Source organism: Athene cunicularia, assembly GCF_003259725.1.
Source record: "Athene cunicularia isolate RWA chromosome 6 unlocalized genomic scaffold, athCun1 chr6_part1, whole genome shotgun sequence".
NCBI classification, from domain to species: domain Eukaryota; kingdom Metazoa; phylum Chordata; class Aves; order Strigiformes; family Strigidae; genus Athene; species Athene cunicularia.
In genome coordinates, this window is record NW_020799105.1 from 21,466,790 (window position 1) to 21,483,528 (window position 16,739).

General features: G+C 37.2%; 1 protein-coding gene across 2 annotated transcripts in view; it reads right to left on the minus strand.

Moving 5' to 3' along the window:
• ATE1 (arginyltransferase 1) overlaps positions 1 to 15,772 on the minus strand; it is an 82,518-nt gene extending 66,746 nt beyond the window's left edge. The window contains exons 1-6 of one of the 2 annotated variants that reach the window (XM_026851072.1): positions 15,703 to 15,772; positions 14,771 to 14,833; positions 13,861 to 13,964; positions 12,785 to 13,057; positions 6,851 to 7,083; positions 3,837 to 3,965 (exon numbers count right to left, since the gene is read on the minus strand). In XM_026851072.1, coding sequence (XP_026706873.1) covers positions 3,837 to 3,965; positions 6,851 to 7,083; positions 12,785 to 13,057; positions 13,861 to 13,964; positions 14,771 to 14,833; positions 15,703 to 15,764 — 864 coding nt within the window. In that variant the 5' untranslated portion in view covers positions 15,765 to 15,772. Of the gene's footprint in view, positions 1 to 3,836; positions 3,966 to 4,997; positions 5,127 to 6,850; positions 7,084 to 12,784; positions 13,058 to 13,860; positions 13,965 to 14,770; positions 14,834 to 15,702 lie in introns of both variants that reach the window. The other variant, XM_026851071.1, reaches the window with a different exon arrangement.
• Between the last annotated feature and the right edge of the window lie 967 nt (positions 15,773 to 16,739).

Genomic DNA, 16,739 nt, shown 5'->3' on the forward strand with positions numbered 1-16,739 from the left:
ATAGCACCTTAATAAGGTTTTGTGTTCCCACAAACTGAAAAAATCAGTTCTTCCACAAGACTATTTAAGGGTAAGCATTATGAAGCAACCTTTAATTAGAAAATCGTTTGCTATGTTTTTCCTGAGGACACCAATTCAATTCAATAAAAACATGCTGACATAAATATTCTTTGGTGCCAACAGCTTTGCATAACATCAGGACTTGACTGCACTCTGAAGCACAGACAACCAGGTCAGTTTTTAAAGCTGAACTCCTGTAGCTACCAACCAAAGCTTTTTGAGAGTGTTGAGAAGATTTCTAAGGGAAGTTATACCAAACTAAGAGAAAATGGGATAAGCAATAGTTTAAAAGCCTATGCAGAAAATAATTGCAGCTTTTATGTCAAGTTGAAAATAGATTTATAAAATTTTCACATGCAAACTAAACTGGTTTTAAATTCCAGGAACAAGGAGATACTCAAAACTGTTCCCAGTATAATAACTTATCTGGAAGATAGCAAATATACCACCTTACCAAATCATCTACTTGTCAATGAGAGCAGCACTGAAGACTGATAATGTTTCCATCAAAAAATGCTAGTTTCGTCACCACAAGGTAACACCAACTCTAAGACTTGGAAAAAATTTATTCCACTATGAAATTTCTACCTTGCTTTTTATTAGAACAAACAGAAGTCACTGCCTCAATCAGGAAACAGTACTGCATCACCAAAATGCATTGCAGGACTCTCCCAAGCAAATTCTCAGACTAAATACTTTTTAATGAACACACACTATCATTAATGCTATTGCAGTCTCCATCAGAAATGCAGATGGAGAGGAGAAAGCAAAGAGGAAAAGGCATAAAACAGAAAGACTGTCTTGAAGGGCACTGAAACACCAGTTAACACTGGTCTCAAAGTGGCACTAACCATACAGTGCCTAGAAGTTCAGAGTAATTTTTGCTGTCAAGTATTCCCTAGATTCCCTGTCCTGGAAAGCATCTATTCCCCCTTCTTATATAAAATCTTGATGAAAAGATGTATATACATTACATAGATGCAAAAAGAGGGCCTTCTTTCACACTGTTTGAGCAATAATCAGCTTCATGGTTCACATATCTTTTGTTAATATTGAGAACTGTTTTATAACTTTCCACATTAGTGTTTTTTTTCCAAATAATTACCAAAATTCTAAATCTTTTCCTAAAATGGCCTTTTAATGTAATAAGGTTAATATTAAACTAGTCTAGCAGCTAATACAGGCAGACAGTATATTGTAATGCCAACAATCTAAGCATATATTCCAAAAAGAAGTTGTTAATATGTCCCATAACAGTTTTTGTTGGATTCTGAATTTAAATATAGGCAGGTTTCTGAATATGAAGTATTCAGCCAAATATAAAATTAAATACTTTTCCTAAACTAGAAGCTTTCCAAACACAAAAGTGTGCAGGACTCACTGAAAAGGTGGTTCATCCACCATACACAGATACATTAGCTTGCACAGACTAAAAGCTAAATTTAATTTTTAGATGCAAAAAAATTCCTGGATGTTTGCCAGTTTAAAGCCCAAAGCAGACTTGTTACTACCCTGATAAAAAGCCCTGTGTATAGAACAGAATTTCATTCTACCTTTACTTAAAGAACTGCTTGGCTCCATAATGTCTGTATGATATATTAAAAAGTCTGAAAAAGAGGAAGAAGAAAAAGTTTGAGGTCTTTTAAAGAGCATTTTCCAATATTCCTCTAAATAACTTGGATCAGCTTTACCCTACCTGGTATCTGTTCTTAAAAGTGACTCAGATGATTCTCCTCCCACACAGATTCAGTATTTAAAAAAAAAAAAAAAAAGAAAGAAAGAAAAAAGGCTTCTAATCTACATCAAAATACATTTTGTGTAAAGTATTCTTCAGTTTAGGTCCTGCATGGATCAAATACAACATGCTTTTGATTGAAGTATCTGAGCTCTACTACCTAATAACTGTGAACAGAAAGACTTTCTTAGCTAGAGTCACATAAACAAGATAATTTACTAGTGCTAAAGAAGGACCTAAATTAAAACCCATTAAAGCCATCAGACTGAGTTTTTACATCTACTAGAAACTTCTGAGAAGGCCTTATGTCTCCCCTGGAATATTATACTAAGTCTGAACAAAAATGATGCCAGAGAGAGAAGATAAAAGGCAGAGCAGGGAAATACCTACGGCAAGTAATAAGGAAAAAGAAGAGGATAAAAATCCATTAAAACTATTCACAGTATGAACAGAAATCCTTCTTCCTATTCAAGAGCAATTCCCCCGACAGACTTTACACCTTTAAGGTGGTGGAAACCTGAACTGTCCTTAATACATCTGTCCTTTCCTAGACTCCTTCAGCTAAAAAACAAAGTTCCATGGCTGATTAAGGCCATCAAACCCAAGTCTACACCAAACCATGTGCTCTGACCCAAACAGAGTTTAAATTAATTGAGAGGTAACTGCTATTCAGAACTGAACTGCAAACAGCCATCGTGATTTTGCTCTCAATTCTTCATGATGTATTACAAGAAAAAAAAATCCATCATTTTAAACAAAAAGTATATGAAGTTCTTATTACCCTCTCTGCAGCAACACAATTTTCAGAGCAAATGCATGGTGGAATGTATGTTATATCTAAACATTAGGGCTGATATACATTCATCGTAACAGACAAATCAAGTCCCTAATCAGGCCAGGTAATTCCTGGTACAAATCTAGTAAATAGCTCAATATTTCTTGGCATGTTTCCAATTTTTACATTATTATAATTAACCAAATCTATGTCAGCAGCAATAAAAAGGGCAGAGACTAATACTTATTGTTATGAGTCCTATTATTTTGCAAGACAAAGTGAAGTAAATTTTATGGCTTTCCACAGTAGCATTACAGAGATCTCACAAAAAAGCTCTCCTTACACTCTTTTGAACTAAAGCCAGAAATTATTATGTGGTTCTGTTATTCTACCTGGAAAGCAGCCACAGCTTGCTAGGCATCACTCCTGCAAGTACTGAAGGATTGCTTTCTAGAACAGAAAAGTCTGACTAGATAGTTGATCAATACTGGAGTCGTACATTTGCAGTAGCTAGAAATGACAGATCTAAGGTAGCAGTTTTATCAGTTCTGCTAATGAAAATGTTGTGCCACCTGCCAGAGAAATGGAGAATTGCTGCTTGTTTAGAACCCCACGAGTACTCTTTTTTTTTCCACTAATTATTAGATGAAGATTAGCATTCTCTAAACACCATTTTAAAAGCAGGCTTTATTCTTATGCAATGGACTCATATTGAATCTCAGACAATCAGCTGGTGGGAATATTCTTGCACTATTTCTACTGCAAAGGTGAGTTCTAATTGAGAAGTATGCTTAGCAACAAAATGTGGATAAAACTGGGATTTTTAAAACCTTCACCTGTTAAATTAAGCAAACCACAAAAAAAAAAAAAGAGGAGAAATGTGGAAAAGGTACCAAACAGCTTTAAAGCAGAAGATGCTTTTGCCATCAAAAATGCACTTCCATACCGTTATCCCACTTCCTGTGGAAATCTCAGTCCCAGATCTCTTTACAAACCATGTAGAAACAGCAGCTCTACTTAACTCATTACTAACACTAGTTTTTTAGTTATGATGGTGCATAATCCCTCTCTCTTCACCTCAGTTTTCCCTGGGCTGAAGCCTGCAACAGAAGCTTGCTAAAAAAAAAAAAACAACCCACAGTGAAAACTCTCCCAAACAGAAACTCCAATATTTTAACATTTAGAATCACTCAAAGAGACACAATTCTCATCATTTAACTGTGTATTGAAAAAAATGTTCATAAAGGTGCATGCAGTGAACTGTACCTCATTTTCGCCACAGTCAGAAGGTGTATCCTTGTGTATAGCCATCTGATACTTGGCAAATAAAGCGGCTGATTGGTTGAAGGATGATTTGAACTGGGGATCCTCAAAGGAGACAGGTACTAACCTCACCTTCAGAGCAAGGAAAATACAAGCATGCTATTTTGAGTGCATATAGTCAGATAATATGCTTCTGAAGGTAAGGCTAGTGAAAGATCTCCTCCTAGCCACTTCAAAGCCTCTGAAAACAGTTTTCTACTTTAAACTTAGTAACAAGAAAATCCCCCTACAGGGGAAGTCTGACAACACTAAGCTTAAACTGACTGTTGACACTTTCATTACAAGATAAAAATTGCATAACACTAGGACACTCCAAAACACTACTTTAGTCAATATATTTTTTGACCAGATTATTTCACAAATCAACCACAAATTTTATTTTCACTGTGCAGTCTCAAGGACTTTTAAAATACATTACTATTAATGGCACATCACTCATTCTCCCAGTTCAACAATTGCATATTCTTGCTACATATACTCTTTTTCCAAACTACTGATTTTTTTCTTCACAGTATTAGAGAGATAATATGTCAAACAGCTAACTATTACACACCGCCTGGTCATTACAAGAAGCAGTACTGATGTGTAATTTAGATGGAGTGCACACATTACTTCCTAAGGGGCTTAAATTGCAAGCAAAGAGGTTTATACCACTTCTGTCCTTAAACCAACTATTTGTATGTGCGATAAATTTTTACTCACATGTTGGCCCTGATCATGCTAGTTCCTCCTATGGAAACATTCAAACCAAAGCCAGTGCGACTAGTTATCAGGGTAAGTGTCCAGCTGGTTTTAGTTCTTATGAGATTTGTATTTACAAGGCCCAAAATATCTATCTCCAAAAGCCTCATCCTCTCCATCTCTTACCCAACTGCATATCCATGTAACTTCCCTAACTTTTCTGTCTGCAGTTAAGACCTAATATTTGTGACACTCAAAGAGATATCAAGTAAGTTTGCACTTTCAGGATGTTGATTTTATTTGATACGGTATTTTACATGCTCCTGAATATATAATGGATATAAAAATCCACATTTGTTTCTCCTAGAAACAAGACACATGAAATGTGCTGAGCTTTGCATAAAATTCATTAGGCCTTCTGACCTGATTTATAGTTGGTTTATCAGGTGGGTCCTTGTGAATAACCATCTGGTAACGTTTATAGACCTGGTAAGACTCCTGAAATGTGGCTTTGAACTGTGAACTTGGTGGAGATGATCTCACCACCCTCACCTTCAGAAGAAGTTAAACACATTTGTTATTACAATATCATGCAATAACTATACATTTATACATACACAAATATCAGAAGAGAGAGAAATTGTGACTTCCTGAACAAGGGCCCTAACAATTAATATTAGACTCAGCTCAATTCAGGCTACTGAAGTCTTTTATATTTACATTGAATAACATAAAAGGGCTTCAAACTACAAGTTAAGATAACTAAAATGCTTATAGAAGAACTACACAAAGTTTTCAGGAAATAATACCAACAAATGGTATGCAGATCAACTTTTTAAAAATATTTTCTTACTTTTTAAAATCTTCTTTTGCAGTTTCACGCTACACTGTAAAATACTTGAAGGACCCATGCATTTGGAAAACTGGAATTTGTGCTCTTTAGATAAGACTATGTCTTTATTTCAGTAATCCCAAGGGGATTTCTAGGTATGTTTCAAATTGAAAACGGAAGAGAAAACAGTATTTCCCTATTCAATTACGAGTTAATCATAACAGGAAGTTACCTGTCTTCTCCACCAACCTTCTTAACACACACAAAAATAGAAGTATTTTAAAAAAATAGAAATCTATATATTAAAAAAATGTTCTTAGTAAAATGATTGCTTCCTAACCAACAGAATGGTATCACATGAGCAACAGTGCATTTCTTTTCAAGCATATTTAAATGACAGTTTCATTCCCAGGAAAACATTAATTTTCCGTATGGTTCTGTTTTCACAAATTCACTGGTCCTGATCTATTAAAAGAAACCCAAAATCCACACTTGACAGCCATAGTAAGAAGCACAAAGACAATCTGGGAAAACAGGGATGGAACCATTCTCCTTTTAACTCTCCCTGCATCTTCTAAATAAAGATGTTCAGACAAAGCCAGCATACTTCTGTTTTACAACTCAAGACAACCTGGAGGAGTTAGTGAGAGGGATCACTTTCATGGCTTCTTGTCAGTTATTCAGGGTGAATCTGTCAAGTCATCATCACTACCTCTTTGACTAACTACCGAAAGAATATGAATTTCCAATACCATCATTGATAATCAGTAACTACAAGTAAATACTTCTATTCAAATAATTTTCCAGCTTCCAAAAAAAGGGGAAAAAAAAATAGTTTGAGGATTAAAAAAATGTTAACAAAAGTCTGAGTGTCTCCCAGATGACTACCTCCATATTACTAAAAGATTTAACGGCAACCAGTATATTAAACAAAATTTTCTACCATCACTTTTACAGCTTCCAAAGACATCAACACACATCAATGACATTTTATAAAGAGCAGCTATCTTATCTAATTTTATGAACAGTTACTGCTTTCTTGTCAAGATTCATTAGCATAGATTGTTTAAGTATTTATATACTGCAGACCTAAATATTGAATCTCTCCCATCATTCAACACTCAAGTTAATTCAAAGTCTTTCATTTTCAAGTCGCACTGTATGAAATCAATTCGAAAGTTATTTTGGTAACTGTACCGGGGGGGGGGCTCTGCTACAATTCACTGCAAGTGCAAGAGTACCCTCTTGTGGTTACACAGAGCTCAGCTGCGCTGTGTGTATTTATTTATTTATTTATTTATTTATATGCAGTATCACATATATTTCTGGATTTAAACTACAATAATTCCATAAAGTCACAAATATTAACCATCTAAGCATTTCAAAAACTCCTTAACTAGACTTTTCCTTAATTTGCCTCCAACAGGAGTGAACAAGACATTACCTCTAATTTGTGTTGTGCATCATCAGGTAAAGAAACAAAAACGAAGTCTTCAATGGTTTTAGGTTGGTTTGTCTTAGATTTAGAGTTTTGCAAGAGGAAAACTTGATCTTCTGTTTGAAGTTGAGAGCCTCCCAGTGTGCACATCTGGTTCTGAAGGAGTTTCTGCAGTTTTCTTTCTTTCCGTATGTCCTTTGCTTTTCGACACGGTGGCTTGCTCAGATCAGCCCCTTTCCCTACAAGGGCACAGACAAAGAATTAAACACCACATTTTGCAATAAACAAGTAGTTCTTACATAATGACTGAAAAGAAAAATGGTTAAAACCACCATTAATTGCAGACTGTGATCTGAATGTAGCAAGCTAAGTTGCAATTCTTCCTCTACGGCTATTTAATGAAGCACTTTAATATGGAAACACCTTGACCTCTATTAAACCCCAAAGTCAAGGATATATTTAAAAACTAAAATGAAAAGACTTCCTGCTAAAACTTTCCTTAAAACATTTTGTCATATCTGCCTCTCAGAAACAAAGAGAAGCTCCTGTTCAGTGTATGGCATGATGGTGTACCACATCCAACCAGCTACAGCATCAGCTTGAAATACTAAAAGGAAAAAAGCACAACCACAAAACATTGCAGCCAAATTCACAGAGAATTGTTCAAGCACATCAAAAAAACAGGTAGCTACACAACAGAATCCTGTGGAAGACACACACCAGAAAAAAAGCATTTATTTTTTTATCCCTGAATCCTTATACACTATATAGAAATGCTGCCAATGCCAGCAGCATTAGTGCAAATGTTACTAATGTTACGTAGAAGAAAAGGCCACATAAACTTCCATCTTTGTTTAAAATTACATTCAGATTGTCTGGTTTTACTAATTGTTTCACTTTTACCAATTTACCTCCATCTTTAACAGATCAACCATTTATAACGTTCAATTTGTGAAATGTTATTTACTTAAAAGAGAAAAACTAACCTAGAAAACAAATGGATCAGCATGGAAAATAGTACATTGTACTTCAAGAACTTAGCTTTAAAGCAACACAACCAACAACATGCACAAATAAATATTCATGTGGTCCAAAGTCCTCAACGAAGGGGCCAGATTAATTTTATCCTTAGGACACTAATGTAAGATAAAAAGTCAAGATTAAAGATTGCCAATAATACAAAAATTAATACAGCATTTTCTCCAATTATTAAAAAAAAAAAAAAAAAAAAAAGGCTGATCCCCATTCTACCCACTAAATGCACTAAAAGTATGGTTACCAAGCAAATAATCTACTTCCAAGCAGCAATTTCCCTAGACAGTATGATTTTAACAGATACTGATTGTAAATCCATAAATTCTAATTTATGAAAATTACAGAAAGCAAGAAGCATTTTCCTAACACTCTCAGTTCTGCCTGGAACTTGTGCATGATTGTTGGCTGTTCCATGTAGTGCCCACAAGGAACTGAACACCATACCTTGCTCCAGAAGCTGTGTAAGAGCTGTACAAATCTGCCTGCACCGCTGGAAACAGTGGTAGAACAAATAATCAATTTTCAAGAAATACCTGTCTCGGCAACTGCTGTTGCAAGTTCCATACAGAGGGAAAGTTGCATTCAAAACTGTATCAGCGGCCAACTAATGTGATATAACTCTGCATCTTTTATTACTTTTTGGTGTAGTGGTAGGTGAGTTGAAGACCAAAAAAAAAAAAGAGCAATAACACTACAAGTTTCAAAAAGAGATGAAGAGTGGAAAAAACTACTCCAATATAGTTATGTATCTTGCACAGAACCAAGACTGTAACAAATATAATGCCAAATTGCTGAAAAAGTTTTTACACCATTAGCTTTCTCCAGAAATCCATGTATTTACAAGAGACACGGGCAACTTCTGAAAGACTTACTTTTTCACAAATGAAAGTACCCTGAACAGTGGGGTGCTTTTTTTGCAGCATTAGGAAGAAGGCACATTTCCCATTCTATTTATAAGTAAAGAAGAATCCAACCCCAGACTAACTACAGCTTATCCCATTTTACTCTCTTGAAGGCCTGAAAGTGACATGGAAATTGTTTATTTTCCAGAACTCCTATGAAAACACAGAGCTTTCTTTCCTACTCCTTACCAATAACTTATTAGCCAAAACTAACATCTTTCTTGTCCTCCACCCGCTTCAAACCTTCCCATGGACAATGAGAGCAGTGGTATCCTTCTGCAAACTGGAAATGGTAAGAGCACTGGTATTTTAAAAGCTCAGTGAAGCATTTAGACTCACCTTACCTGCAAAGAATTGCAGCGCTCAGACTTGCTGCCTGCATCTTTCTTTACCAATAGATACATTATAGAAATTGGCAAAATATGTTATATGGGGATAAACTTTTAAGGATCAGTAAAGCTGTAAACTATTCTTTTTAATGTGCATACCGTACAGAATTTACAGAGTTTGTATGTGCACTGCCAGGGCAAGTTAGCAGCAAGCTCTTCATGGCTCACCCCAGAAAAGTCCCAGTCTGGTTTCTCCACATAGACTCCATGTCAGCTGAAATGTTGAGAGAATCTCAGGGACTTAGAAAAGGAGTTAACACCACTTTGGCACTCTTCAGACATCCTACAATTGCCCTATAGCAGATGTTATGATCAAGTGTTCTTACCTCTCAGCTAAGGTTTCTGAGTATTTGTTTCATTCATACAGCAAAAATTATTCACCAGAAAAGGACAAGTATAATACTATGAGAAAGTTACAGATACCATGTGACCTGTTCATGGGCAAACAAGTCAGAGGAAGAGTTTATTTAAAATACTCATGATACATGTGAAGAGTGACTGTTTCATCTGTATCAGGATCTGTTTCACGTCTCCTATCTTCTATAAGCTGTAAGTTAGCAAGAAAAACTTCTTAAAACAATGAATGTGCATACAGACATAAGCAAACCTTCTTTTCTATCTGAAACTGTGCAGAAACAGCCCATTATTCCTATAGGACAATGACCTGTTTTGTTTATAAAGGACTAAAAATGCAATTAAACAATCTTATGGAATACGTCTACATTTTCCAAGATGAAAACTAAACATCTTTCTATCTGGAAAGTTTTAAACTGAATTTGACCTGCGACACCACCTACCCTTAAAAAAAATAATATTAAGGACGTATTAAATAAGCTTTCTGATGCATTTATTATTCAATTTTCTATTTGATTTAAAGCCTCCAGAAAGAAAGAAGCACACTAATGCATGTTTCTCCTCTATAAAAGTAAATCTCCATTTACTGAAATAGAATACAATGTTCCAGGCTTTCTTTATCTGCATTTCCACTGTTTCAGTTTTACCCAGTGTTATTTTTAACATAACCAAAGACCTTTTTCAAAAGTATCTTACCTTTTTCAAAACAATAGCATGTTCACACTAATAATTTACCCAAGTCTGCCATCTGCTGTCAATATCCACTTAGTTTGCTTCCAAAATGAAGTTTACATAACCCAAAGTTTGTCATCAATTATCTTAAAAACAAGATCTTAACAAATAAGTATCTTAACAAACATGAGGTTTTTGTAAATTTGCACAACAAAAAAAGTTATATAAACTATATAAGGGCTATAAAAGTTTTGACTGCATTTTATAAAATCAAAATCTAAAATACAGTGTTAACAATTCTGGAATAGTTTTCCAGGAACATGTAATAGTACTGTTTCTATGCAGCACTACTGGTTTTCTGAAAACTTTCCTTTTTGTTTAGATGCAAAATTGCTTGTTAAGCTGGTGAAAAACCTAACCCAATTGGAATGAGTGTTCCTTAAAGGAAAAAAAATCATTTTACTCGAAATTAGCTAGCCTACAGAAGGAGACAAAAATCTTTGTGAAGGAAAAAGTACTTTGAATTCTCATAAATACTGGCGCAACATGTAACAAGCGAGGGAAATTAGGAATTAGTATGACATCCCAACACACACAGAAGTTCTAAAGCATCCGGTCTCCACGAGGATTTTAACTAACATTACTCACCATGTATTGGCTACCTGCAATTCACACAATACCCTTTATTTTTCTGAACAGGCCATTGTAGAGGTTATGCAAAACTGGAAACATGATCTGTAAGACAAGGCTGCCTCACCTGCAACCTCTGGGCCACAAAGGTCCTGTCAGCAATTCTACCTTTGCCAGCGCAGGCTGCAGGTCAAATGAATTATTCTGGCAATAATCCATCCTCCCCTTACCATCCTCCTCCCAGAAATCACCCACGTCCCACAAGAACGCAGCCAGGACACCAGATAAGCTATGAGAGCAGCACTCTGCAGGCACATCCCGGTAGCAGAGTTTTCCAGCATTTCTTTTTTCCCCTCGGGGACCTCGAGGCCTCCTCTGCATGATCACACCCCGCAGAGGCTCACCTACCAGCTGTGACACACAGTCTCCCCTCTCACAACAAGCTACGTGAAAAGCTTACCACCCCTGCAAGCAGATGGGAAATCCCAGGCTCTCATGCTACACCAAGGGGTACCATCACAGCTATCACACAAAAAAGATTACAGTCAGATGACTGGCAATGAGATCATCCTTTTTAGGGTAAAATTTCATATTCAAATGCAGCTCAAAGGCAGCATTTCAGAAATCTTTACAATTATGATACAAAACCTTGACTGAGGGATAACTTCCATATTGAAAAGAGTGACCATACTATTAAAATCGGTATTATACTTAAAAATATATTATTATATTAAAAATTCCACCCATATTCCATGTACTTTCACAAAAAAACGTAGAAATGTATAAGCATTTACCTTCAATTTTTGGCACATAAAAGGTATAGCATTGTATAAATGCATCAGAATTAAAATGAGGGAGATTGCCTTACTTCTTGTTCATACTTACTGCACTTCCTTACAGAAATGTAAAATTGAGTTCACAGCAAGACAAAAATGAGAAATTACTATATCATTTCACATCCTCTAGTGACACTGCTTTTCTAAGCTAAAGTTAGTCAAAATCTAAAACAAGGAAAAGCTCCCAAACAGATTAAAAAGCTCACCTAGAAAATGTCATTCTTTATAGAGGACCAGAAGAATCTCTACTTTTTTTTTTTTTTAATCAGCAGAAAACCATACAGCTTTCTTTCAGCCTACAAAATAACAATACAACTGTATACTGAAAGTATTTCCAATGCCAGTTAGATCTGTGGCAAACAGTCTATGGGAGTGTAAGAAATTTAGCCTTAAACCAGTTATTCGTAGGTCTGTATTCACAGGGTGTAAACAACACAATTTGTATTACAACAAAATGACCTGCAGAAATGAAGAAATGTAAAAACAGTAACTCAGGTGTTTTTCTTGGGTCTTAAACCAGTTTCCCACTGCTGCATAAAACAGGTTAAGCCTTAACCTAACTCAGTAACTAGCAGTCCTGCAGCACCACCCAGAGCTGTACCCAGCTCTTAGCCTTGCACAACCAGGGAGTCTAACGCCTTATGGGTCCCTTTCACTTGAGGTATTCTATGAACCTGAAGGTACATAAAGCGTGAGTCACCACATCCTACAGAAGAAAGGGAGAGCTGGGTGTACACCTTATTCTGCACACAAAAGTATCCCAGATGGAAACTGGTCCCTGTGTCTGATGAGATTCAATCACCTTGATCTATCTGACTGTAATCTAAATAGCTTACAGAAAACTATCAGCTGTTGATACATATTTTCAATATCTAAAAAAAAAAAATTAATATCACAAAAATCAATGCAATTTTCAGGAAAATTGCAACTTTTCAGGAAAAACTAAGAAAACAAGTAACATGCAGCACCTCTCAATTTATACAATATAATTTCATAAAATGAGAAGAATATAGGAAATAAAAAGAAACAATTATTGATTTACTAGGCAAGATAAAAAGAACAACTTCAGCAACAGGCGAAATCATGATAGTATATTCCAATTACTACCAAAAATTTGACTACCTGGTTTTGGTGGCACATGAACAATTTTAGTTGAACGCGACGGTTCTCCAGGGACTGCTGTGTCTTTATCTGTACATATCTGAGGACAACCCGATTCCACCTTCTGCACATTCACCTCTTCTTTTGTTTCTCCTGCGTTCTTCTCTTCACTCTCCACCCTCTCTGTGTGATCCTCACTCAGAGGAGTCAGTTCAGACTGACTGATGTGAGATTCACCTTTGTATGCAAAATCGCAGACGACCGCATCCTCTATGTGGGAATCCATAGGCTCATCTGTCAATAATTAAAAACTGCACGAGTGAATTTCTCTCTGTATAACCACAGCTCACACTCTGCACAATTAACGTTAATATTACATGAACTCATTTCCAATGACTGTTTTCCCACAGACCGAGTGACTGTTTGCAATAGTCTGGAAACAGAAAGCTTGCTTTATGACACGGAACTACTGGCACCAACTCACCTATGGGAACAGTTTTATTTTCTCCACTAAAATGGGGCAGCCAACTCATCTCATGCCATAACTTCAAACAAACAGTAACAACAAAAAAGATCCAAAAAACCTAACAGAGACACACACAACAGGAAAATTATAATGATTCAAAACCGACACAAATTCTACCATGACTGAGAATAGCTGGTTTTGGTGCTGGATAAACGGGGTGTGACGGCTCAGTCACCTGAAGAAAAACCCTCCTTTCCCTGTTTGCTCTTCCTCTTCTCTTAGTCCTCTCCAGATTATCACTTTTATGACAGAGGTAAAACAGAGTCTAATTCTCTATGGCACTCAGCTAGAAATTATGTACGTGCCCAGAGATGAAAAAGAAAATAAGTTGGTCTGTGCAAAAAGTAAGGAAGCATTCTTCAGCAAAGCAACTCAGCTGCACAATTTGGTGTCTGAGCTACATAGTGCTCTTGATTCAAAACACTCTGGAAAGACACAACCTACCCACACCTTTATAAAGGGGTCTATATACAAAAAATCAAAAGCATATTAGCCATTTGATCATTTAAGCAGGTACCTGATCCTCCTTTCAAATATCAGCACTGCTTTTCAAAGACTAAGAATTCCTTACCTTCACTCGCTGCTTTTGAAACATCTCCTTTGGAAATAAATTTCAACATTTTCTTCAGAACTTTCTTGTGAGATTTGGAAGCCTGGAAGCACAAAGCCTGGCACCTTAAAAAGAAAAAATTATGACCACTTCTTTTGTGAAAGATTATTTCAGAAAAAAACATTAAGGAACCACTTAAAAACATTACACTCTATATGTATTTACTAATTATTTAAGTTTCCCTGTATTAAGTGGTCAAATATTTTATCAACACTTTTGAATTTTATGGTGTAGTTGAGAACTATCAATGTTAGGTTAATGGTTGGACTAGGTGATCTTCAAGGTCTTTTCCAACCTAGATAATTCTGTGAATTAAATTATGTTGCCTTTTACTGCATAATATCATACTTTATGGCATGTTTTGCATGTATATCACTGTAATCACTACAATACACCACGGTGACCTCAAGCACCACATAAAAAAGTTTCCCTAGGAGGTTGATACACTCGAATTTTTCACTTATCCATCTTATAAATACAGCACTGATACTTACAACTAATGCTGGAAAAGTGTATCTAGAATTACTCACACCTAATCAACTGACTGCCTCTCATATTTGGACTACTAAAGCAGTGTTTGTGGCATACAGACATACTGGGTCACCTGCAAGCAGTGAGCAAGAGAGCAACCATAGGAGTCTTGCTTTGGATTGCAACCCAGAGGCAAAAGGCAGGGGCACACACTTAGCAGATTGCTTACAGGAGAAAGTCACAGAGTTGCTGACATACCTATGCACAAATCCAGCAGCGTACATTTAGCATTCAAAGCATCATTAAAAGCAGATAAACTTTTCAAGTGTTATGTATTTAAAGCACTAAACGCAAATGTTACCGACAAATAATTCACAGTAGTAGATTTTGAGTTTCTTACCTTATTGTGTACTGAGGACAACATGTTTGATTCATGATAGGCTTGTAGACACATTTTCCACTTCTAAAAATAATAATAAATATGTATTGATTTTTTTGTTGCTTATACTACAAAATAAATGGAAAACCAATCTTTTCTGTTAAAACAGCAAAATATTACATGATGAGTAACAAAAATCAAGCAAGTTCTTCAGCTTTTTGCTGCTATACTAAACTACTATCCTTCTAAAACAATTTATTACTTTCCTGGTCCACAGTGTTACAAAAAGTTGCAGAGCATTGGATAAATAGTTCTATTTCAATTACTGACAGAAACTAGTTAACTGTTGTTGTGGGTTGACCTTGGCTGGATGCCAGGTGCCCACCAAAGCTCTATCAGTCCTGCTCCTCAACTGGACGGGGAGAGAGAATATAAGGAAAGGCTCATGGGTCAAGGTAAGGACAGCTTAACAAAGCAAAAGCAAAGGAAAACAGAAGATTTTATTCTCTACTTCCCATCAGCAGGAGATGTCCAGCCTCTTCCCAGGAAGCAGGGCTTCAGAAAGTGTGTCACTTGCTCCAGAAGATAAAGGTAAATAACAAATCCCCCCCACTTTCTCCTGCTTTCTCTCAGCTCTTGTTGCTGGTATGGACTATCCCTTTGGTCAGTCGGGGTCAGCTGTCCTGGCTCTGTCCCACCCCTCAGCCTACTGGTGGGGGGGATGCTGGAGAGAGCCTTGGTGCTGTGCCAGCACTGCTCAGGAGCAGCCAACACACCAGTGCGGTGCCTTACCAACACCTTGGTAGCCACCAAGACACAGCACAGCACCACGGGGGCTGCTGTGGGGAAAATTAACTCCATCTCCGCTGTTTTCACAGACCTAAATTTTAAATCTGGATTCTAAGTTGTATCTGAACTGGCAACACGGCTTTGTATTTTCTTTTTAAATTTACCTTCGCCATCCTCTGTCTATCAGATCCTGATAATCTTGAACTGTCATTGAATGTGCCCACATACCTGGAATAAGTAATACAGTAACACACTTAACTGACCACAATTATGCTTTAAAACACAAGTTCTACAGAAAACTGACCACAGTTATGCTTTAAAATACAAGTTCTACAGAAATATTACTGTAAATCTGAGGAGCTAACAGCAACTTTCAAATAGATGTCTTTCAAGGATTTGGCATATTCATAAATCACCAATTTCAACATGCATATTAAGTGTAAAAAAAAACAAAACCAGCGTAATTCTTGGGATGCAATCAACTGCATCACTCTGATGGTACACGTTAAAAGTTTACCTCTCCACGTGCTATCTTTCCCAAAAATACACCAACAAAATAACGAAAAATTGCTCCTTAATTTTGTTAAAGTCAGTCGGAAGCACTGGGCCAGAAGATCTTTTCCAAGCAGCGCTGAAGCTGACACAGACCATTCCCGGGGACTCCTCAGAGAGCAGCTGCCCGGGTGGCCGCCGAGCTGAGCGGGGCTCGGGGACTGTCACCTCTTCACCGGGCAAAAGAATACAGTCCGCTTCCCGTTAGGCTGGCCTAAGGGAAACTTGTCTAATCACAGCTTTAGAGCCATCGAGCCTTGCCAGGCAGACACACTCTCCTGGAGGGGTTAAGCCAAGCTGTCGCTGGAGGGTCAGGCAGGGCAGCTGCACCTCAGAGTAACGCTGTTCCCGCACAACGCTTTGGGCGAGACCTTAACTAAACCCTTAGTTAGGGTCAATTAAAACATCTCCTCCTTTACAAAGCTTTCCCGTTATTTTTGATGGTTTGCCTTTAAAGCACTCCTATAAAACGAGACCATGGGGGGGAGGTTTCCCGGTGAGACCGCGGCCTCCAGCGGCCCCGGCTCGGCTCGCCCCGCTGCAAGCCCCGAGCAAAGCGCCCAGGGGTTCGGGGCACTCTCCGGAGGGCAGGCCAGCCGCGGCTGCCAAACCGCCGCCTCGCCCCGCCGCTCGCAGGCCTCCCTCAGCG